The sequence below is a fragment of the Microchirus variegatus genome (genome assembly GCF_963457635.1).
Source record: "Microchirus variegatus genome assembly, chromosome: 4".
Taxonomy (NCBI): domain Eukaryota; kingdom Metazoa; phylum Chordata; class Actinopteri; order Pleuronectiformes; family Soleidae; genus Microchirus; species Microchirus variegatus.
The window spans coordinates 12,130,583-12,155,715 of NC_139805.1; the positions used below are offsets into that span (position 1 = coordinate 12,130,583).

A 25,133-nucleotide genomic window follows, 5' to 3' on the forward strand; every position below is an offset into this window, starting at 1 on the left:
CTTAATTAAAGCTGTGATATGGATGTGGTGAGGACAAGGCTATTAATCCAAGACCTCGGAGACCATTGAGGGAAGAGAAGTAGAATGGGCACAGCTCAGCCGTGGCATTAAAACGATGGCCCAACGAGAGCAAGAAAAGGGAGGAAGCGACCAGAGGGAATCAGTAATCACCAGCCAGGTCAATGGGATGGCTAAAAGCATAAAGTGTCAATGGGTATTTAGTTCTCTGTAATAAATCACCCAAAGCAAAAAAAAACAGCAAGGCATTGTGTTTGTGGGTGTATGTATGAGTATGCATGTTTGTTTAAATGTACGGTCCACATAAGTATGTGTTTCTGTCTGTGCGTTTGAGTGTATCTACTTCTTTCAGCTTCTCCCTTTACGGGTCACCACAGCTGATCATGATATCATGATATGTCTGTGTAGTGTGAGTGTATGTACTGTAAGTGTGTGTCTGTGTTCAGGGAGACAACACAATTGCAAGACATACACAAGTGGTCTTACAAAGTGCCTGTTAAGCAAGCCTGAATGTATTAAGTGGGTCATGTGAAAAAAAGACACAATAAAGGTTATGCAAGAAGTGTGATCTCCTTTGTCCAATCATTCAAATCACACAGAAAGCATTTTTTAGTTTGGTTCTATCTAAAATGTTGATGTGACGTTAGATTGCCGTCACGTTTTCTAAAGCTTCCCCAGCTTTTACTCCAAGTCTAAAGACACTAAAAGACTGGATTTACTGCTAACTCTGTGGGTGTGAATGGTTGTTTGACTATACAGTATATGTTGGCCCTGTGGTGGACTATCAGCTCGTCCATGGTGAATCGTGCCCTCTTGCCCAGTGACAACTTGGACTGGCTCCAGCCCACTGTGATCCTCAAAGGATAAGCAGCATAATTGATGGATCAACTTCACTATATTAATAGAATACGAGGACAGAGATATTGAGTGTTTTTTAGTACTTCTTTAAGACGCATTCCTCAAGGTGGACTCACTTTGGTGGCAGATTAACTTGTGATGTTAGCTGCAGGCATTAGCTCAAATGTTGCAGACAACCAGGCTTGGTGCAAGTAATTAGTGCTCTTTTGTTTTTCTGATTGTTTATAGTGTGGATGAGCTCTCTCAAACACTACTGTAAAGCCCAATTTATACTTCTGCGTAAAGTGCTCTGCGTAGGCTACGTAGAGACTCTGCGTCGACGCAGAGACTGTCGAAGAGCCTCTGCGTAGTCTCCGTCTGCACGAAATATTTTTTAAGTGTCCGTCACTCCGTCAAGGGACTACGGAGACGGCAGGAGCTGCGATTGGTCCTCAGGACAGGCTGAGCTAAGCTGCTCTGTGCCGGCTCTCGGTGCGCTCCGGGCGTCCTGACAGAGGCGGAGCTGATCCCCGCCGATAACGCCGCTGCCGAACTATAAATACGTCATATCTTAACACACACAGCACATGTTTAGACTCTAAATGGCCAATTTCTCGCCTCAAATTATCTTAAAACTGCGTTCCGTGACACAGAAAAGTGAGAAACGGCCACTTTTTCAACAACAACAGTCTTTCTCTCTCTTTCTTTCTCGGACGCCATTGCTCACTGTAGCCAGAAGCACAACAACCTTGCGCAGCGACCCCTACTGATCGGGCGGGAAATTGCAGCGAGTGTCCGTCACCACGACGCAGAAGTATAAATGCTCGAGGCGTCTCCGTGGTGACGCAGACGGATAACGCATACGCAGTCGGAGAAGTATAATGTGGCCTTTAAACTTGTTGCTGCACGCTGGGGGGGCCCACGGAACAGGCACCAAAACACTTACAATAGTTATTATCTCCACAAGCTAACTAATTTAGGACATTGTTATCAGTGCATGGCTACAGATAACCATGTAGGTGTCTGAGCAGAAGAGCCCTGTTAAAAAAAACAAACGGAATTCCCCCTTTATATCCCATCTGTTTTGTACGGCAAATGACACGCAATTTACAAACAAGCATACACAATACAGCTAAAGGGAAGTGGAAACAACATAAGCCCCGACTTGTACATGTACACACTTAAACATAGATGTGAATAATGTAGAAATACTACAGGCTATGTTGACAGATGCAGAGAGTAAGACTGAGTAATGCACATATGTAAGTGCAGACTCAGGAAAAAAAACAAAGAAAAAGAAAAAGAGAGCACACATAAAGGATGTACCAGTATTGTTGTGTATTAAAAGATTTAGAGGTCCCATATTTTAATGCTTGTGATCCATTATATGTACCAATTGAGTGTCCGGTGTCTATACAACACTTGTATGGTGCTAATTAAAACATTAAATAGACTTAATGTTTTTACAACTTATTCTCTCTCTCTGTCCTTTTCTTTGTGGTGAAATGTCTCTGGATTTTACTTCATTCCAGTTTCTCTGCCTTCCCCCTCTCTTTTCGTAGCGCTGCCACTTTGTTTGTCCTCTCAGTCACGCTACAACATTTCTATAATAGGACTGCAAAAGCATACAAGTAAACACACGTACAATACACCGTGCACCAAGATAGAAATGGGATCAAACAACTCAGGGACAACACAGTCTGTTGCACAACGAAAACACTCCTGTCCTTTGGTTGGAAATATGGAGTACAAAGGTCTCTTCACTGTATATACATCTTTTGAAAAGGAGCATCTGTTGTGGGTTTGGTTGAAAAGCAGATAGGAAGGCAGATTTTTTAGCTCCTATGCCATTCTGGGATCAGTGGGTAAATGATGAGGAAGGGGGACGCAAAGGAAGCAAAGGAAGATGAATAGATAGGAGGAGGGAAGGAGGAAGGGAGAAGAGTTCATGACAGGCTGTGAGTGGGTTTGTTCTACTGACTGTTGCCACTGATGGGGGGCTAGTGTGTCTGGCTTCATTAGTGCTTAGTTACTTGGAAGTAAAGAGAGCGGAGAATAGGGAGGGTGGTTGACTTTGAACAGTTGGGGTGCAATCTCACTGCAAGGGCACCGGGGTAAAAACAAAATATAAAAAAAATGGGGGGCCTCCTCTCAAAACACAAGGGCCAAGTCAGAGGACCACACAAAAGCGAGGGGGGGGGGGGGGGGAGTGCTGGCAGTCTTTGAAGTACAGCTAAGGAGGGGTCAGTGCTCTTTTGGCTCCTCTTAAGCCCATTGTGTGGACCACATGGGAAAAGAAGATGAGGCTGTCACTGGCACTTTGTGTGTGGCAGATTTGAATGCCTGGACGTGCAATGGGTCAACAGCAAGAAATATTTCAGTTTTTAAAAGGTGACTTCATGAGGTAACTGGTGCCTTTCACACATCTTAAGTGCAATGAGGCAAGAGGGGCAGAGCATCTGTCACCGTGCGGGTCACTGAGATTGGAATGCGATGTATCTTTTAATAATGCTCTCGCTAAAAAGCGCATCCTGTTGAACGCTAAAACGCGTCCTGGTGAGTAATTTGTTGACTGTTCAACATGGTGTAGAGCAGGGATGTCAAACTCAAAGCCCACAGGCCACATCCAGCTCGTCATTTCTGCTTATTTGTCTCATTTTGCTATCTTTTAGCTTTAGACGTCTTTTAAAAATGATCGAGAAGAGCAAATGATTGGCTTCGATAAATGTGGCTACAAGCCTGTATGTGCTGTTCCTAAATTTCAACAATATTTACCACTCTTTCTATATTTATGTTTTTGTGAGTACTCCAACTGAAACCATAGTCCAATGTTACTCAGCATGTCTGAGCCTATTCCTTGAGTAAATCAATTATGGAAAAAAAAAAATTGAGTCCAGTAATATATCTTAACACGACACATCTGTTAACTTCAAATTTAATCTCTGATTTGTTTCTTTATGTAATCTTTAAGCGGGCTTTGTTCTGACAACCCTGCTTGTAGAGTCGCAGCTGCTGTCTATGTATAAATAAATCTGTAAACAACATAAGGTGTAAATTAGAAAAAGTATTTTTCACCGTGTGTTTATTAATTAATGGTTCTTTCCATATATACTAATTTACACTCCCACATACGAACACACACACACACACACAAACACACTCATTGCCTGGGAAACTCACCCCAGTTTCAGGTTGTGCAGTCCATGCTAATTCTGTTGTAGCCCACTTCGTGTCCATCAGTGTCTCTGTGAATGGAAGCGACAGACAGCAATGTTAGAATAAGAGGAACAGGGAACAGGGGAGAGCAATAGAACAGAATGATTTTACAACAATGTCATAAAAGTTTTAAAATGAATAGATAAGAGGCTTTGGCCCAAGTTGTTTTCAGATAACAGATGGATATCAGTGACAGAAAGTGAGTGCGATATTAGACTTTATTCAACCAAGAAGAACTGCATGCATACAAATGTGTCTGTGACGAGAGTAAACCAGAGAAGGAGATCTAAGTGGGTGATCCGTGCGATATTGTCTAACGTTTTATTATAGCTCCTCATATGGCTAATTGGACAGCTATTAGACGTTTGCATTTATATAGTGGAAAGGAAGTAACGGTGGGTCTCCCTGGGAAATGGTCCCACTTCCCACAGGGCACTTTGACACAAACACAAACACACACACACTGCGAGCAACAGACTGTAAAACTCTCAGAGATAAATTACCCAACAGAAGGTTTTAATGGAGAAGGGGGGTAATAAAGTTAGGTATCACAAAAGAGGTGCTCTTGAGAGGTCAAAACGCTTGAATTGGATTCACTTTCTATAAATACTTGAATAAAAACCAGTGCACCTTTTTAAGTGTATTTGTTCACCTACAGTATTGAAACACAGCGGAATGCACAGCGTTCTCATGCTCAGTACACACAACACGGCAGTAACATTTTCCCCCCCAAAAAGCTCCCTTTCTCCTATTCGCTTTCCACTCTCTTGTTTCTATTGGCAAAAGACGTAGACTGTGAGAGCAGAGAGGGAAGACTGTAAATGTCGAGTCTTTTAGTACCTGGCGCTCAAGGCGCAGTACGCATCCACCGTTATTATCTCAACCACTGTGCTGTTCTACAAGATAGTTAAAGAAGATGAAACAGCACGATACAAAAGTGAGCTTCCACTGTCCCTTACTATGGTGGGAAATGTAAGATGTTTCCCTGGCTCAATTGCAGGGGATAAACCTGACGAAGTCTCTCCACCTCCACTTCGCTATTCTATCACCATCTCACTTTTTTTTTTTCTGCCTCTGTCGTCCCCTTTCGTCTTTGCACTTTTTATCCTGCTGGGTAACCTGACAGAAAATGGCACATTCGGAGGAGCATAATAAGTGCTATAACCCCAGGATTTCACCATCCTTTTTCCTCCACAAATACCTACTGCCACTGCTGCTGCATTCAGGAGGAGCACCAGCAGTGACAAATCCAAACACCCTCCAACTACATCGAGAATTATGTCCAACTCTGTAGAGACGGCGGGCTCCTACAGCTGGGAATTCCCACAGAATTTTTTCCCCCACAAGCTTTGAGTGACAGTGTCTCTGACATACTTATGTGCCTATTACACGGGCAAAAAAAAAAAATGATTTACAAGAAAGTCCCAGCCAGATATCTTCCCATACTCTTACCATAAATAAATAAAATAAATAAATAAAATCAGCTTTTAGATGTAGCTTTGGCGTGTTCCTCTTACTGGTCTGGAAGCTTCACTTGGAGCCAGTTCATGCAGTCTCACTGGGAGTGGTTCTGGGAACTGAAGTGAATCTCATGTACTCATAGAGCTGGCTCGCAAACTTCGTCACAGAGGATCTTTTCTACCTCTCTGTCCTGTATCCATGGTTCTATGTGTGCCGATCTATGTGTGGAAATGTGTTGCTACAAATCACGAGTGCACCCTGCTATTGGCACGGGCTGGATCATACTTTTGTGATTATTTCCGTGCATGCATAGTAATTCCTGTATGGTCGAAGTGACATATACTGTATATTTCATCATCTGCCCATTGCAGCAATGCTTCATGCAGACCATATATGGATGAATCTGCACACAGCTCCAGTCTGGTTCCACATGGGCCCTTCCCCACTGTCTGAACATGGTAGGGCGATACTTCCCAGTCCAGTTGGTGGCACACCAACTTGTTTTTGTCAAAAGAGATAACAATGAAGAAGTAACCGGAGAAACTTGCTTGAGGTTATATGAAGTCTACAAGTACACACAAAGAATATAAGGTGTTACAAATGAGTGTGAACCCCTTGTGCAAATTTCCCACGACTGGAGTGGAATATGAGATTGCGTATGCATGCGTGGAATGCTAGGTGGATGCAGAGCCTTTTTTTTTTTTTTTTTTTTAAATATGAACAATACCACTTGCTTGTATGTGGAAATACAGAACAGCTCTCCACGGACGCAGAACACTGTAAGTACGTCCTGGCCCTTTTGAGTCACATTCATAAGTTGAGCGGTTGAGATTTTTTTTTCTCATAACTGAAACTGTGTCTGTGCTTGTTGGCTGCAGGATTTCCCCTGACTCATGCAATGACAGTGTGTGATTTGGGACCTGTTACCGTCAGCAATACGCAGGGAGGTAAAAACTGGTGTGGTGGAAATGATACACCTCTCCTGCTCGATGTTTATTATTATGACTAGGCCTTGTGTGGTACAATGGCTTGTCATTAGAGCTGACCTTGCTAGAAAATGGCAACACATGGTGAAACACAAAGCCAGACTGGGAGAGAAGGGGCAGTTGGGGGAGAAAGAAATGTGAGAGAAACAACAAGAGCTGCAGCACAACAAACACAAACGTTTAAACACAAACACATTCACCGATGCAGTCTGAATTATTGGTTTGAACAGTGGACCATTTAGGGGCACGTGAATTCTTTCCCATCCCGATGCATCTGCATTGTTCAAGCTTCCTGGGTCTGTGCTAGTGTGCGTATTTGAATGTGTGTGTTTGGTGCAAAACCCTTTATTGTGCTCAAAGTGGAGCACCAGTCCTGAGTCAATGGGCTGGAGCTAAAGGACTGAATGACCCTCACCTCACCCGGACACTCCCTCTGTGTCAGTGTGTGTGTGTGTGTGTGTGTGTGTGTGTATGTGTGTGTGTGTGTATGTGCATGTGGGGGGTTGTTGTCATTTGGTTCTGCACATTATGTTTCTGTGTGCATGTGTGTGTGTATCAGGAGATAGAGGCACACTGCAATATTCATGATTGTATAACAAATTCAGACACCTGCACAGCCACAGAGAACACACACACACACACACACACACACACACACACACACACACACACACACAGGAGGTGCACGGCCACAAACAAAGCACCTGTTTTGTGTGACTTAGTGCTGTATGAATGATAAAGAGAATGGTAAAGGGAATGCTTGTCTCTGAATGAGACAGATGCCATTTTTTTTTTAAAAAGCAAACAAGCTCTGAAAGCCTCTAAGACCTCGTTGGGGGTTTTCCTAATGGACCTAGTTGAAAGAGAAAAAAAAGGAAAATAGCTGGGAAGCGAACCAGACGGACAAGTTCAGGGACAAACAACTTGTATGTGACTATGAGACCCTGCTCAGTGCAAAGAAAGCGTTGCTGTTTGCTTTTTTAGCTCCAAACATGTCACTTCACTTGGGAAGAGTAAAATGATAACTTAGCTTGTAGGTTTGATAACAGAGTAAATCAGGGAAATGAACATGCCATCAAAAAATACACTGAGGGAGAGTGAAGCGAGTACATGTAGAATGCAGTGCTGATCCGCATACATGGATGCACAAGCCTGTATAATCCATCTTCTTGTGCTTTTTTTTGTTCTTATTCAGTTTCCATCTATGTCTTATCAATCCTATGAAATGTTCTATCATATTCCTCATTACTTCTTTCTTTCCATTTCTTCTGCCTCATCTGTACCCTATTTATCCCACACTTTCTGTAACTATTTTCTCTCTCGACACTCCGTTTGTCTGAACCCCTTTTTCATTTGTTTTCTGTCTGCGTCTTCCTTGACAATGTCTCTAAGTTTGTGCTTGCGTTTTCATGCTGCGCTGTGATGGATGTGATGTGTGGTGGACAGGGGAATGTTTTTCAAGCTCCTACTGCTTATGAAGACTGTTCAATTAGAGAGTCGCTGTTTGAGTAACCTGAGGACTGCCTTAGCAAAGTGTCATTTATCACGGAGGTCAAATGCACCTGGGATTAATGGAACAAACATGGGGGGGTAGTAAGTAATAGTAGTGTAAATCTGCATGCTCTGATTGTGTGAGAAAAAATGCAGAGATACAAACAGTTTGAGTAGATCATAAGATGGGGAAAAATACATCCAAATACACACATATGCACACACACACACACAAACACACATACAAAGCCAACCCTTACAATCTAATCCCATAATGACAGGGCAGGTCTAATAACAGGGGAGGGCAACGAAGCATTCGTCCCTATGGCCACGTTCAATATGCGCGCGCACACACACGCACACACACGCACACACACGCACACACACACACAGAAAAGAGAGAGAGAGCGTGTTACAAGCCTCTTAAAATATGCCTTTGTTCGAACAAGTAGGATTCCTAAAAGATTGAAAAAAGAGACTGACTAAAGGAGGAAAGGAGAAGAAAGGCTATTATTGAGAGAGGAATGTGTAGGGCCTTATAGGGTCATGTCTGTGGGTCACATGGGACAGACAGGTATGGAATTTAACTTAGATTTTACCTCAACTACTGTGAGGTTTTTAGCATGCCTTGTCTTTGTTAGTGTCACACCAGTGACAACTGCAAAATAACTGGACCAATCCCTGAGGGAGCTAAAACACAGGTTGCGTCTTCGCAACCTTGGGGAGAGACGAGTGCACAGGTGAACAAAAAAAAAAAAGTTAAGTGTTAGCTATTATTCCTTTCAGCATTATTTACAGTTAATGATAAGGTTTAGGCTTCTGTGTTAATGCACTGCAATACAATGACGGCAAGATTCTGTGTTTGGCTTTAATTAAAACAAAAATCTAATCCCCAACGGCTTTTTCCCTAAAAAATCCTTCTCTTTAGACTTCTCCACTAGTTAATTATCTTCTGCCACCTCTTCTCCAAGTTGCCTTTGTTGTTTCCTTCTACAGTCAAACAGACCACGCACATGGCAACCTGGCATGGGGTAGCCACTCCATTAAAATACTATGCCGTCTGGTTGCCAAACACTTGAGCCTCTGTTTAGCCACAGAAACGGTGAAATGTGTCAACACGGAGAGTGAGGACCCCCACGCTCAACTTAATAGCGCTATTAGCCTAATTGCTTTGTGCACTATCTTTGTTCGCTTCGCTTTTGTCATCAGATGTGAGGCTGAGGCACAGAGAGACGGAGAGAGAGAGAGAGAGAGAGAGAGAGAGAGAGAGAGAGACACTGAAAAAAAGAGAGCAGGAGGAGAGATGCCATTCAAATTCAAATTGTCCTGGCAGCCTTTTTGCCTTTGTGCGGGGCCAGAGTGCAATGATTAGGAGAAGTCCCCTCCATTTTGTGGCGAGACCTCCCCTTCAGCACCCACGCACAAACACTCACAGTCACGGTAATTGGTTTCTGCGACATGGACAGGCCAAGTAGGTGATTCCTCTGTGGAATTCCTGGACGGATCCCCGCCCCCCCCCCTCCACCGCCCAATCAACACACACACACATGCTGCTAACACTCACTATCACTCATCCCACAATGGTTGTCACACATGAGGTTTGTCCTGTGTGTGCTAACAGGGTTACACCGCAGATATCTGGCAAATAAAGTCTACCTTTCTTTATCTTTCCCCGTTTTTTTTTTTTTTTTGTCTTTTCTCCAGACTCCTACCTTCTCAGAGTAACTCTTGTTTCATCTCTCCCTGTGGGGGGAAGTCTAATGAATGCACGCCCTGTGCATTCGTCACTGGGCCTCTGGCCTCAATTATTTTCCCCTCATCAGAAGATACCTTGGGGTAGAGTACTATTTGGGTTGTAACAGCGTGCCACTTTTTTTTTTCCTGTCTCCTCTGCCTGTTGTGTCTGTCAAGGCAATTTCTGACAAGCAGCAAGCTCTTAACCAGCGATGCTGTTTTCTTGTGATAAATAAACAAAACCAAACTCTACAATGTTCTTTTTTCTTTTTTTTTTTTTTTTCAAAGGCTTTGCGGAAGCAAAGCAAAACATTTGAAATTGGGGGGAAATGAGCTTTGATAGCAGCGAGGAGGTCACTTTGAGCAAGTGCAGTTGCTTTAAGAAAAGCACATTTGCCAATCATGTATGCTTGTATACCGCGTGTGTGTGTCTATGTGCTTGTATTTGTTACCACTTTAGGACCTCCTCTGGCATAAACACTGGCCTTGTCAGGACCAGGCTGTCGAGATGAATAGAATTCATTGCAGTGTCCTAAGAAGAATAGCTGCACAGACGTGTGTGCGCGTGTGAGCGCTCTGACCAAACTAAGAGTGGTATTGCCTTTTTTCGAGGGCTGACGGAGTCGAGTCTAGTTCCTGTTCTTCCAAGGGAATTGACCTCTTTGTCTTTACGCCTTCCCTCTTTTCTTTCTCTCATCTGTCTCTCTTTAGCCCTCCCTTTCCCCTTCTCTCACTAACTCCCCTAATTACAAAGCACAGAGGATCTGACGAACAGGTAGCCCTGAGGGCAACATCTACAAAACCAGGTGTGCGTGAGTATGCGTGTGCTATGAGATGCGTGCGTGCACGCATGTGTCAACGTTCAGTAAACTGGTGTCTGAGAGCGCTGCTAAGTCTGAGTGACAGTACATATGTCTCTCTAAATGTAAGTGGTTCAAAACCAAAGCTAACTCTTGTTTAAGTTGACTTTGTACGTACGTGTTTCAACACGTAGGGGTGAGTTCATTTTTAGTATTTCACGTCATATAGATGAGCAGAATTTAAGCAGAATTTGTCTACAGTAGCCTTTGACTGTGCATGTGTGTATTGTCTTCTCTCAAGTGCGCTCACAGCGGTGTGCGTTGGTGTGTTCTGTTGCTTTTGAAAAAGTCAGAGCTCTTTCATCAACATTTATAAGAACAAAACAAATGCACACATGCAGTACACTCAGTCGGGGGGTGAACCATGTATACTTGTTTTATTGGCTGAGACAAGCACTTGAGGTTGCCTTCAACATCTAGTTCTGGATAGGTTCAGTGGAAAAGCCTTGATCATGTTAGAGTTTGTGTTACTGTACTGTGTAACTCAGCAACAGTTTGTCATTATAAAAATACTAATTGCCCAGGTCAAGTTTGGCTCGCTAATGTTGTGGCTTTGAAGTTGAACCCTTTTAGTAACCTTTAGGTACGCAGAAGCTTTTGTTCTCCCGTCCATATCATTACACGTTTATCTCCCATGTGTCTTCTGCCCCATCCTTCACCATGCATGTAGTTATCTTCACGTGTGTTTACTGCTCCCCACAAGACTGCTGATGCTGACTCTCTCGACTTAATAACAGACCTCTCGTCCTGTGTCTCAAAAAACCTAACCACCTTCTTTTTTTTTTCTTTTTTTTTCAAATTTATGCCTCCCTGAGATGACGTGATGACTGAAATATTCCTCTCGAGGAGTCATCCCGGCTCATGCTGATTTACAACAACTGAGACGTTTGGCCTTGTCATGTGAAATCTAATTAGGGCCGCCGGTGCTTTAACTCACCTCTCACTAGAAACTAAGCGTGGGGCCACATATTTGATGTTGACATCATCTGAAATTCAATATAACATTCGCAATAAACAATAAGGTTGTCACTAAAAAGCCTCCGCTTCTCATGCTTTATGAGTTTATAATAAAAGAAATATGTGTAATCTACCAAGTGTTGCTTTATTGTACCAACTATTGGAGTCACGTTTAACACTTATATCACTTGGGAAATGCATGTTCTTCATTTGCAAATGATTATGTTAAGGGCATAAGGTCTGTGTTTAACCACCGCCAGGAAGTGGGCATGGGACCAGATTTCTGTTGGGACATGGAATGTTTACACCACCTAACATGGAAACTCTTACCTCAAACTTTACTATGAATGAAGTTGGCTTTCATGTGATTGTGCACCCCTTTTCTGGACATTTTCCACACCTCTCCTTCTCTGTTTTACATTTCATAACTCAGTCGGGCTTTTTTTTCTCCTTACAGTAAAATGCCACATCAAAAAACGGACAGTAAACACTGTTTTAGGCACAACGCTCAAGTCATAGGCTGAGACTGTGTGAGTGTGTGTGTGTGTGTGCCTCTGCGTGAGATGCCTAGGTGCCATCATCTGATTTCCTGGCGAATGAATCAGCCAACTGCGACTGAAAAATGCAAACAAGCGAGCAAAGGAGCAGCTTCTCTTCCCCCCCGAGCATCTGCATATGGAAATACAGTTCTCCTCGTCGAGTTCTGTGGGCATTTGTTAATTTGGTTGTCTGCTTATGTGTGTTTGCGTGTGTGTTAATGCTTGACACGGTGTGTGTGTGCGAATGTGTGTGTGTGTGTGTCACTACAGCTGTTTATTTCATTCTTTTTTCCACCACACGCTCCCTGGGGGACAGAAAAACCTGGAATATGATTCAAAATTCAAAACACGATATAGTACAACTGCAACCTCACCGAGATGTGGTTGACTGACTAGCCTGGCACACAGATAAAGGCAAACAAATATGCTCGTCGTAGACATGCAAACGTATTTCAAATTCTATGAAGACGATTGTCTGACGTGTATCAAAACAACAAGCAACTTGCATTTTATAATCAGCTCCACTACAACCTTCCTTTCAGCGACACCTATTCATAACACACGCGTTAGAAGTTCCCTAGTTTGAATGAATGAATGAATGAATGAATGAATAGTTTTATTTCGGTTACAATATAAAATATTTAAATGATATGCAATTAATCGGCAAATATTACCACAGACTTACAGTCAACATTTGCTCACAACAAAATTATAAAGAAACTCTGTAACCGAAAAAGGAATAGGCTGAAGCCGAGGCTTATTTTTGCCTATCCTTAGTTTGTCAATTACACTGGCATGTTTTCACCAAAGCACTCCTTTATGCGCAGCACTTCACAACCTTGTTCAAGAGCACCTCAGTGGAGGGAATTAATAAAACACTGCACTGCTCTTGCTTTTAGCAGCAATTCTACCAGCCAGATAAAACTTTCCTTTCACATCTTTTTTTTTTTTTTTTTTAAACGGATGCCTATCTCTTTATCTTTTCATCTCATATCTCTTGTACTTTGCAATTTAATGAAAAGCTTTTTTTACTGATGTTCAAAATGTGCCTCATTATATGCTCATCTGAAAGGGGGCAGTGGAGTAATGCACTTGATGAGATAAAGCAGAGTCGATATTCTTTAATTTGCTGCTTTGTCTGCTCAAACCTGCACACTTCCCTGATGACTCCTCCGTGGATGTGGCAAATGAACATGCCATGCTTTGTAGTTTAACACTCTGATAGTGCAGATGATAATGAATAGGATCTATCTATCTATCTATCTATCTATCTATCTATCTATCTATCTATCTATCTATCTATCTATCTATCTATCTATCTATCTATCTATTTTTTATCTTTATATTTTCTAGTTTTGGTAGCCAACAATCAGCTCTACTTATTCCTTTCATAGATCTACAAATGTGTCCTTAAATGAAAGGCTCCATGACAGAGTGGCCATGTGGACACAGAAACCACTTAGATTAAACATCACAGGTTTTATCTCTAAGGTCAGTGTGTGTCTATTAATGGGCTGTTAAATTGCCCTTGAGAAGCAAATCAAACTTCAATTGTGCAAATTCTGAGCCACTACTTTTAATGTTGGAACACGCACAGGAGATACAAAAGGCAACGAATGGGGGAATTAACAGTGTTGAAACAATAACAACATGTGCCAATAAGCTCCTGCGTTTTCAAAGCTTTAACCCCTCTGCCTGATACACCCACAGCGTGACTTCAATGAGAATTGATTGTGGATTTACTTGAATAGAAGGGTTATTTGTTGAGATAAGCAAGGACAAGTCAAAGGGAAATAGTGAAAGAGAAAAGATTCCCAGCGTTGGGTGTGGCAGAAATTCATTGCACACTCATTTATTGAGCGGCAAATCTCCACAGATTTTAACACAAGTGGAAGGAGCCAGGGATAAAAAAAAAAAAGGGAAGAGTCAAGGCAAAAACTGGAGAGAGAAGGGGGTAGCAAGAGATGGGAGTGTACCAAAAAAAAAAAGATATTCAAAGTAGAGACAAAGAGAGAGAGAGCAAACAAAGCAGAGAAAGAGATTGGAATGAATGAAAGGCAGAGGGGGCCAGTAAGGTAACAAGGGGGGGGGGGGGGCACAGAGGAGAGGGAACCAGGGAAAGGATGGAGAGGCTAGAACATGCTCTCTCGTATTCCCAACAGCCCCGACACGTCTTTCATAGCTGTTGTGTTTTTGGCACGCTGACACAGTTCTGCGAGTCCTGTGTATGTTTGTGTGTTCATTTCAAGTGTGTGTTGTGACATGCAGCTCAATGGGAAATGTTTCTGCTCACTGCTTGTACTGCCGGACAGGGAGCCATTACGATACTTCACTTCTGTCCCCCCGTCTCTGTTCTTTTTAACCCCCCCCCCCCCCCCCCACCCCCACCCCCCTTGTCTCTTCATCCTCTCGTGTCTTCTCCACCCTTGTGCTCCCCTCTCTTCCCTAACCCCCTGTGCCAAGCAGGGCTACCATTCATAACGACACAATCGCTCCTGTGACAAACTCTGTTGAAAATAACAGCACAGTTTCCCGGAGAGGATACTGTGCATGAAAATGTGATTGCAGCAAATGTCCCCGGGGAGCTACTGTATACATGAATTTCAATGGAAGGCATTTCATAGGTGCAGAGAATTGTGTTTGTGTGTGTGTGTATGTGCGTGGACACATTCACCTGTGTAAATGAATGAGTATTTGCCTGTGAGGGTGGAAGCTTGTGATTAGTGTCTTAGAGGCACAACACCATAAACATGCAAACACACACACACACAGACTATAGTGTTAAGTGGGAGGTGGGCTATTGTGCTGTCTGTGCAGTCATGGTTTTGTGTGAGCAGTTACTTCACGGCTCCTCTAATAGCAGGTTTCAGACCATTCTGTGTGTCAGCAAAGGCTGACTCAACAAACAGAACTCAAATCACATGGGAAAAAACAAGCCCATACCTTACACTTACAAAATGCTAATGCTAAAACACGTCACGCATCGTATATTAATGATATATTATTAAAACGATTATAACGCGCATACGAGTAGAATGCAGGCAGATATTCACATGCACACACAGAGATACGCGCGCACACAAACGCGTCCTGTCTGTTCTCTATGGGTGTAGCCTAGAAAGAGCTGGAACCAGGCACTGAATAATAGGCATTGCTTTTTGAATGGCTGCACACCATGAGAAAAGTGCTTAGCGCCCAGCTTTGCCATTCTGTTTCAATAGCTACTGCGCTCTATCTCAGCGAAGACACGCTCCGTCTCACTCTCACTCGACTTTTGTTTCTCTTAATACAGTCTCCTCTAATAAAGTCGTCCGCAAACATCAGATCACCTTACAATCCACTTCCCGTGCAGCCACGCAGTGATTGTTGAATCTAATTAAAGATGTCTACTTCCTGTTCCACCCGGAACAGCTGCCTGTGTGTCTGTAGTGAGGGGCAAAGCCCCAATGCGGTCGGCATTTTCTGCATGCCAGTGGCTTCCAATTACTTTAAAACTGTTTTAAAAAATACCACATTGGTACAGACCAAAAGTCTTTGAGGTTTGGTTGTTTCTTTTCTACATCTCCTTGGAAACTTGCAAAGACAAAATAAACAAAAAACAGATCCAGAATTGGAGCTCGTAACTACCCTATTAGCGTGTATGGCGGCTAGACACACAAAAAAAAAGCCTTTTGGCTCATTGGGCAACCACTGATTTATGAAGATGTTGTAGGGTAATTATCAACTCAATTATCACCGTCAGTCATTAATTTCCCAGGTATGCCATTGCTTACCTGTGAGGGAGAAAAGAGAACGAAAAAAAGCATATGGGGAATTTTGAGAAGATGAGTAATTACTACTATACCCTCATCACCACAACACATACACACCATTGCACCTGCAATCATCTGTCCTGTGTTTTCTACAGGAAGGAAGGTGACGTACGAACGCTGCTGGCAGACTGGTGCTTCTCACACCAGCTTGTTAAGCAGACAGAGGGCTTGTTACACTTTACCTGCTTGCCCAGTCATTTGCCATTCAGGTCAAAGACACTGAGAACAAAAGGGAGGTTAGAGCAGTTTAAGTTAGGAATGCAGCCTGCCAGGTCAGGGCTCCATGCGACTGTGAGACCGAGAGGATCTCTTTCTCTCACACACGCATGTGCGTGCACACACACGCCTCCTCTCCAACAGCCGCTCACATTCACATCCACATACACAAAGATCACATAAAAACGCAGATATCTCGTTCTCCGCGACCGTCACACACAAAGACGTTTGGGGAGTGGTGCTTTATGTCAAACAAATTATATCTTAATGCAGCATGAGACAATGCAAATGCAAACAGGAACAGGTAACAATGGCTCACACAACAGATGTCGTTTTTATAAAGCGTTTGTCAAAGTCAAGTGGGCAGGTGATCTAGTTTTTGGCCTTTCTGTCCCTCACAAATCCTTCCTTCCTTCCTTTTCTGTTTCTACTTTGTCTTTACCTTTATGACAGAGTCTCTCCTTCACACACGGCTACCACTCCCAGTCTTGTCTCTTGCCCAGGTGTGTGTGCGTGTGTGTGTGTGTTAACTAACCAGCTTTGACACTTTGAAGTAGTTCAAATTCCCTCCCTGCAAAACCTCGACAGCTGGAAACAACCTTGTTGCTGTCTGCCCTTTTTCATTCTTTGCACAGGGAACAATGGTTAACGGGTTATAACGACAAACAGCCGTGTTGCTGATTATTGGCAAAGCTTCATGTATTTCATTTCTGAAGCAGGTAATGAAACATATTTTTTTTTGCATTTGGAATCATGAATGTATGGTATGAAGTGCAGAAGTGAAAGATCATTATTTGTATGAATATTTAGTTTTTCCATGTTGCATACTCAGAAATTGTTATGTGAGATGAATCCCATTGATCAATTTTGAGGTGGAAGCTCTCTCTCTCCCTCTCTCTCCCTCTCTCTCCCTCTCTCTCTCTCTCTCTCTATGCACCAAGAGTTTTGTAGGAGCTGCATTCTTAATCACCCCTGAGTTAATTAATCTAGCACTTGGCGGCTGTAATAACTTGACGTGTTAGAGCTCCTCTGCACAAAATGGACTTCACCTCTTTAGCAACTTACAACATTGACAAATAATGCAGGCAGGAGACAGACGCAGCGAGCACATCAATAAAAACGCTTAAAATATGGCCTTGCCGTGCTTGTTCTTATGTGCATATTACATTTACATATTAGCATTGTGCTTTAGATTACATCCAAGCTTAGTCTTCTTGTGAGTGTGGCGGGGTAGAGAATAAACACCATGACAACAGATGTAAGTCTATGTCTAAAGGTACTGGTTGCTGTACTGCCTGAAAATCATTACAGTTTTAATGCTTAATTTAATCCAAAAATAATTGGCATAATACACATAACTGGTGACGTTTACACTTCACATTACGATTAAATAAGGATCTAAATAACTACGAGATACAAGGAGAAAAAAAGATGGAATGATACGAAACAATAACTGCACTATTATTGTACACGATAAAAGCAAATTAGTTAAATGATTTCAATATAAACCTATCAGGGCCATGAAGAGTTATCGTTTATATTCTTATTCTTTGATCAGTAGAGGTACTGTCTTTAGTAGCAGCTTTGAGAAGTAAAAATAAATACATGTACCATCTGTATATAAAATAAAGTGAAAGGGAAAGCAGGTGCAAATGAAAAGAAGATGAGTTGCAGCCCAGACTTAAACCCTCAGTTTCCACTTTACCTGCTACCTAGCTCAGAAGTGGTCAATCTCACGATCAGGGATTGCGAGATCCCAAACCATATTATACATTAATGTATTTAACCTATAGAGAAGCCACTCAGCTCATGGTAATAGCACAAAATCCTGGCTCTCGGCAATTAAAAGAAACTGATGGATGGACAGACAGCCATCCAAGGCTGCTAGTCCATATGGCAGGGGGCTTTCAGAGGCCCATGTCAATTACATAAAGACCTCTGTGCATTAGCAAGACTCACAGAAGGCTCAGACAGCAACACCAGAGAAAGAAGGAATAAATCTTACAACATTTAGTGGCCTAACATATACATGGCCTCACGTACACACACACACACCCACTGTAAACTTGCACAGATACAGTAACACAGGCAAGGACACAAGCACACACACAAACACATAGTTAGTTTACCTATCTCTCTAGCATATTACACAAACTGATATGCATCCTGTCATTGTCCCAGTAAGATGGATGTCGAAGTAATTGCACCATGATTACAGTACCACTTGCATCACTGATTCCTGCTCAAGGACCCTCACACACGCCAGCAAGTCCTCTAAACATAATCCTGATGACTGGCCTAGAGTTTATGCCTCGATTCCTCTTTCATCTGAAGGTGCCCTGCTGTCCTTAAAGCTCCTAAACAGTGACATAAATCTAACAGAAAGAAGCTGAATTTATATTAAAACAAGGGACGAGGAGAACTATCTAAACAGGAAGTGAGATATGGCTGAAGATTGGTGGTTTGGTTTCTGACAAATGACACTTTTTGGAAGGGGACATGAAGCTCTTTGTTATATCTTCATAGCAGATTTGTTTCTAACATATCTTCTCTTCTAGTTTGTTTGTTCTTTATAAAAAATACTGACTGTTGATATTTTTAATTCTGTCATATGTCAATAAAATAACTCTGTCTTTCTCACGGGGGTGTATAAGATGAATATGGGCTATCCTGGTAAATACATTATTCACCCTTCATTGATGTGTAACTAAACCTGGCAGTGTGTAGGGAGCACTGTGTCACCAATTAGCCCATACCACCTACACACACACATGCACACACACAAACACAGTAGCTGTAGCCACAAGGCCGCCAGGCGCCCATTGATTTATGCGCCGACACACACGCGGTGCATGTTTGCAGACATGCACACACATTTCCCTCTATCAAAAAACAAGGATATCTGTTTTGAATGGTAGCGCATCTGTGTTTTGTGTCTGTCTGTCTGCTGTAATTTGGAGACATATTTCAGACTGAAAAACAACAAGAACAAAAAAAAGAAGAAGAAAAAAAATGTTAATAAGCTTGTCCCAAGTGGGGATAGACTAAGGCCATGTCCCCACTTGGGAAAAGTGGAGTTTTGGGTAATTAATTAAAGTTAGGGTTAGGATTATGGTAAACCTGTTTAATGCTCCTCAGAGAGAGAGGGTGGGGTGAAGTGACTCTGAGGGGAGCTGCCAGAGAACTAGATTTATTATATTTTGTACTTGTGCATTCAAGTAAACACAAATTATAGGTTTTTTTGTTTTGCACCACAGCTAGAAAAGAGAAACTCTACCTCTACCTCTACCTCTACCTACCTGCCAGCCAAACTTACCAGGGTAAAAATCAAAGAGTGTTTTAACCTAAGCTCACACAGTAGTAGCACATATGTGTCCAACCTGGTTCAGTTCTGATGTGGCCTTTGGGGAGACAATTTAAAGACAATAAACAACAACACAGACTAACTTTTGTTTTTCTCCCCAGTTGGAGACATGGAGAATGAGATACAGTGCTGTGCTTCATTTTTTATTCAGCACAGCACATATTGTACACATATAAATACAGAATTCAGACCTCTTGGAGGTCCAAGTGAGCAAGGTGGAGTTGGTTGTACTCGAACCACAGGGTGTGGATCAACACTGACCTGATTACTCATTGGCCTTGACCCTGAAACTGCCAAAGTGGGTAGAATACAAATGAATCCCCAGAGCTGCTAGCCAGTAAATCTGACTCAGGACCAGTGTTTATGGGATTCAAACCATGCAGCACAAGGCCACAGTCGATGAGCTTACTGACTCAGAACGCTGACTTTATTGAAAAAAAAGGGAAAGAGGCTTCTGGGCAGGGTGTTTGTAGGACAAATTGGTAGTTACAGTACAATAAAAGATTGGTGCGATAGGAATTATGTCATGCTACTGGCATACACCATTCAAAAATGTGTTATGAACTCAGGAGTGTGAATTTGTTCTACATGCATGGTCATAACAAACCCTTGCCTTGGACTTAAATCTGCAATGTAATCAAAGCTCTAGGTGAGTGTTAATATTTCACCATCTTGAACTCCCAGTTTGCAGGTTTTCTTACATATCTAATGACTGTCAAGGCTCAACACATCCGGTGACGCTCTATTCTTGGCTTAACGAACAGGTGAGGAATTACTTAGACAGGCACAGAGATGGAAATTGATTTTTTTAAGTGTTGCCTCATTATCCCACTTGGGCCACTTTATCCAGTACCACAGAAACACAACACCAGACAATGTGGACTGCGTAATGTCAAGGTCATATGGTTATTAGGGTTCTGCGTGTGCACAGACAGAATGGGTCAGCGGTGTGGACTGAGAATGTATGGATTATCTCGAAGCAGGGCCATTAGTGAGGGACTAATTAGGGCACTAATAAGTGGCCTTCAGAACCGGTCGAAGCCAAGATTCATAAATAAGTAAGTGCACGGGCAGCTTGGTCGCTTAATTAACAAAGCGTGAAAAAAGGGTGTGAATCCCGAGAGGCACAGAGCAAATCTGGTGGCGAGGAGAGATTTTCGGCAGCAAACCTGTCTGTCTTGGTGGGATTGATTGATGGCAAGCCAAATTGAATTTCTAATCATCACCACCCTTTTAGTTCCTGCACCCCTGAGGATTTACAGAGGCCAAAAGTGGCATAAGGGGTAATGCTTTTGTATCGCTTTCCTGACACTAGTGGCACCAACACTGTAACCTCCACCAGCAGCTCTCTCTCCCTTTATTCACTTGACCATCCCCATCTGGCCATGGGTTATCTGATGCCTCTGTGTGTTCCTGCTCGCACTTTCATGTCTCTGCCGATTGTTTTCACACTACGCTTATGTGGCAGTGGTATTAAAAACCCAGACACCTCCCACGACTCACTCTTAGACACCCTTGGCCATGCAGCTAAACCAACATATTGCATTACAGCTTACTGGGGCCTCTCTTTTATATAGCCATTCTCTCTGCTCTAATCTTTTTTTGTACAAGTTGACAGGCAAGGAACATGATTTGTAAAAAAAAAAAAAAAAAAAAAAAAATAGAGGGTGGCAATGACATGGAAAGAAACGTGTGCATGTAAGACGTGTCACTTGAGTGTCAATTTATGAGCCTGATTGTTTTGGTTTCTCTGTTCTGTATACAGAACACCATTTGGCCTTCTTGAGGTACAAGAAACAATCTGGGAACAAACAACAAGGACATGCATTTGCCATGCCTTTTAACTTAAGACTTTCCTCTCACCATACACAATAGAGGAAGTCATCTTGACAGTCGAGACCTTATCAAGTGGTAGGCAACAACAAAGGCCCTCGCAGCAGTAAATAGCATCTGTCTCCCTGCTGTTTACAGTCGCCATTGGTATTTTGATATCACAAGGGCACAAGATAACAGGGGAAAGAAAATAATACTGCAATTAGGACCCACGGTTACTGTGATAAGCTGCAGCCACAGAAGAGGGGACTGAACATGGGCAGAGGGCAGAACGGTGGACAAAAAGAATGAGTGAGAGAATGAACAAACAAAGGTTATAGAGAGGGGGTGGACATAAGAGCAATGTTGGCGAAGAAACCACAAAGTGTCATAAAGGTGAAAAGAGGGATATGTAAATATATAAACTATATAAAAGAGGGCATTATTGGCACTGGATTTTTGATTTCTTTTCTTACTATTTAGCAGACCAGAGTACTGAGCCAGCTGTCTGGCTGGTACAATACATGCAAGGACATTGGAGATGTGGTACCCGATAAACATATGTTATTCAATCACTGTATTTACACAACCTCAGACTTGCTAATGAATTGGCAACAGCTTATAATTGGTACTTATATCAGACACAGGAAACCAAATATAGAAAAATAATAGCTTTGTTTACATTGAGAGCGCAGTGTCATGCGGTTTTGAATTTCCATAATGCTCCTGCTAGTAATTCTGCAATCACAGCTCATTTGTAATGTGCGTTTACTCACTCGCTGCCTCTACTTTTTGTTCAACGATAATTATTTCGTTCCATCTGTCAATGACTCACCTATTTTGACACCATCAGAGATTGGATCTTCTTGGAATCATCACACAATGTTTCCATTGATCGACACTGGGTTGCTTCTCAGGTTCATTAAAAAAAAAAACTGCCTGCAGACTCCAGCCACACTGCATCAAAGCCTTTCATTTCATATGCCTTTTATCCGAGACCAGCGTGAGTGTATGTGTGAGCATATTCAAGACTGTAGGTAAAAAGATAGTGAAAGTTACTGGTGGAAAGGTTGAAGCTCCCTTCTCTGGCACAACTCTGTTTCAGGAAGGATCCTGTGGTGCACGGTGTGAAAATGGAGACTTGGACTGAGATTGGTGGCAAATGTCCAAACCAGGAGATTACAATTTCTTTGCTCACATGCATCGCACACTCAGTCCTCATCCTGTTTCCCCACCTTCTTCCTCTCCTCCTCAATCCCTCACCTCAACTCACTTGACCTTGGATCCTCGTAGCCTCTCTACAACCTCTGGCTGCAAAGTTGCTTCCCTCAACACCTTTTGAAAGGAATTGGCTGGCCAACAAACACTGGCTTTTGAAAAAAAAAAAAATCACTTCTTCTCTTGCCACCATCTCTCTTTCTCACACACACACACACATACCGAGCTCCAACTTTGAGCTTCTTCCATAATCAATAACCTTTCTGACTTTGACTCGACAGGTGGGAGGTTGGATCCACCATATATTAAACCTAGCTAGAGGCTCAACTGCCAAAGTGCCGTGGGACAGTTTACGCATCATAGCAAATAAGGGAAATGAATACACGCACACCTGGCTGAAATCCACCACCTGCTAATTCAAGTCTTCCTGTGTTGCAGTTGACAGAGCCAACACACTAGGCTTTCAAAGGTAAGAGGAAGGTCAGATACCATGTATAAAAAACACCCCCAACCACTACCCTACCCCCTTTTTTGACACACACACTGTAAATTCACACTGCCAGAAACCACCCAACTGCAATATCTCTTTGTTACCAAACCAAATATGAAATGATGCCTCTTTGAACTTTTAAGCCCCCTTTCCTCCTCTTGCTCTCTGGGATCCCCTGCTGCTCTGTTGGGACTGGGAGAAAGGGGCTGATCGATGGAGTCTGACAGCAACAAAATGAATGAAACCAGCTGACTGATTCATTAGCAGAGCAGCAAAAGGGGGATGTGGATGCGGGCTTGGAAGCAGAAAGGTGCATGGGTGAGGATTACACTGGGCGCTTGTGTGCATGTGTATCGGGCAGATGTAATGCGTGTGCACTTTGTCTGTGTGATCAAGCAACTGTCGCCATTCATGTCTGTTAAGTGTGTGTGCATGTGATGAAGAGCGTCGAGGGGTCAGAAGGGAATTCCAGATGGTGTGAGGGGTGAAAGGGAAGCGTTTTATGGCCTAACTTAGCACAGAGGGAGGGGGTCAGCCTATACTGTCTGGTGCTTTCATCTGGCTCAGTGCAATTTGTCTTTTCTATTACTATTATGCGTAGTCAAAATTGCTTCTAAATCACGGCGAACAACCACCACGTTACACCGGGCCACACGTAGATACATAGATGTATGTATTTTTAATCATATGATAAATGTGAATTTGCTTTTTATCCTTAATGCGCTTTGTTGTGAAGTAGAAGTAATTATTTAATAAATAATATCATTACTAAAAAGTATAAAGTAATTATGTAGGCTGATTCTTAACCATCACAACTAACCTATACCCTAATCTAAACCTAATTCTAACCCTAAAATAAGGTCTTAATCCTGAAAATAGGATTGTATGGTTTTTTACAAGTATACACACACACACACACACTCTCTCTTTGAAGCTTTCTACCACCTACAGCTCGACCAAAAGGTGTTGGGACCATCTGACAACAATCAACCAACACCTTCACATCTGCTAGCATCCCCCTCCACCCAATGAATGAATACTTGTGTCCATAATACCCAGTCAGACTTTTTAAAGTCTTGAACTTCCTTTCATTGTCTCCTAAATATTGCACTCACTTGAGCATTAATGTCACAATATCACTCAGACTCCATTTTGACTTAAGCCGAGGTTAAATAAATGCTCCTCACAGGTGGCAGTGCCTCCAGGAGCCTGCCGCGTGGAACCATGGGGATTATGTAAATACCCTGACAAAAGGTCACATGTGTTCAGTGCCGCTGCCGCTGAAGTGTGTTGGGATTCATCCTGTGTGAGCTGTACGGAAGAGACTGTGTTTAAGACGGAATTACGGGGCACTGTGTGCTCACAGAAAAAGAGGGAAATATTCAATTCCAGCGAGGAGCCTTCCTCTTGCCCGTGGAGCTTTTGAAGTGAAGATGAAGTGCAGGTGGTGAGTGTTTTTGACACCAAGGATGAGAAGTGGGGCAGATTAAGGTATAGCAGTCGCCCGTTGCATTGCCACTCCAGTGTAAACAGAACGACTCAAACAAAGGATCCTCAGCATGTAAATTACCCACATCACAAACACTTGTTTTTCACACATGAATTATGGATAATTACAGTGGACATTTAAGCCTATTACTTCTACCAAAGCCCTTCCTAGTCTCTGTTAGAAAGCTGACAGAAGCTGTTTTTTTCTGCCCTTGAAGCGAGCAGGGGCTGTAGCTTGAGTTCCTCTGCCTAAAAAAAAAAAAAGTTCCACCAATAAACCATCCAGCTACGAATAAAATTAAAAAGAAATTTCCCTCCCCATTTCCCCTATGTCTCTTTTCTCCTTATATTTAACAAGATTGGCAGAAGCTGGAAAGGTGATGTGGCTGTCTTTCCCCCTCAAGGCTCACCATTTTTACAGCAACACTGACTCTCCAGACAGATGTAGCTGGCCATTTTTTTAAAAGTCAAATATCAAAAGATCTCTTTCTGCTCCATCTGCAAATTTTGTTACAAGAGTCCGCGGCTTGTAAAGAAATTGTGGGAGGAGGCCTCGAGGTGGATCAGACTGCTGCTAGGAGAAGTCAACCCCTTTAAACTCCACCCTTAAAAACTTCCATTTTTGAGCTCAACA

The 25,133-nt window shown here is 42.6% G+C and overlaps 1 protein-coding gene across 2 annotated transcripts in view; it reads right to left on the bottom strand.

Moving 5' to 3' along the window:
- Window positions 1–25,133, bottom strand: part of ephb3b (eph receptor B3b) — a gene marked incomplete at its 5' end in the record, with an annotated part of 54,133 nt that overhangs the window by 22,273 nt on the left and 6,727 nt on the right. For both annotated transcript variants that reach the window (XM_083887604.1, XM_083887603.1), the window contains one exon: window positions 4,036–4,100. In XM_083887604.1, the coding sequence (XP_083743730.1) occupies window positions 4,036–4,100 (65 nt within the window). The remainder of the gene's footprint in view (window positions 1–4,035; window positions 4,101–25,133) is intronic.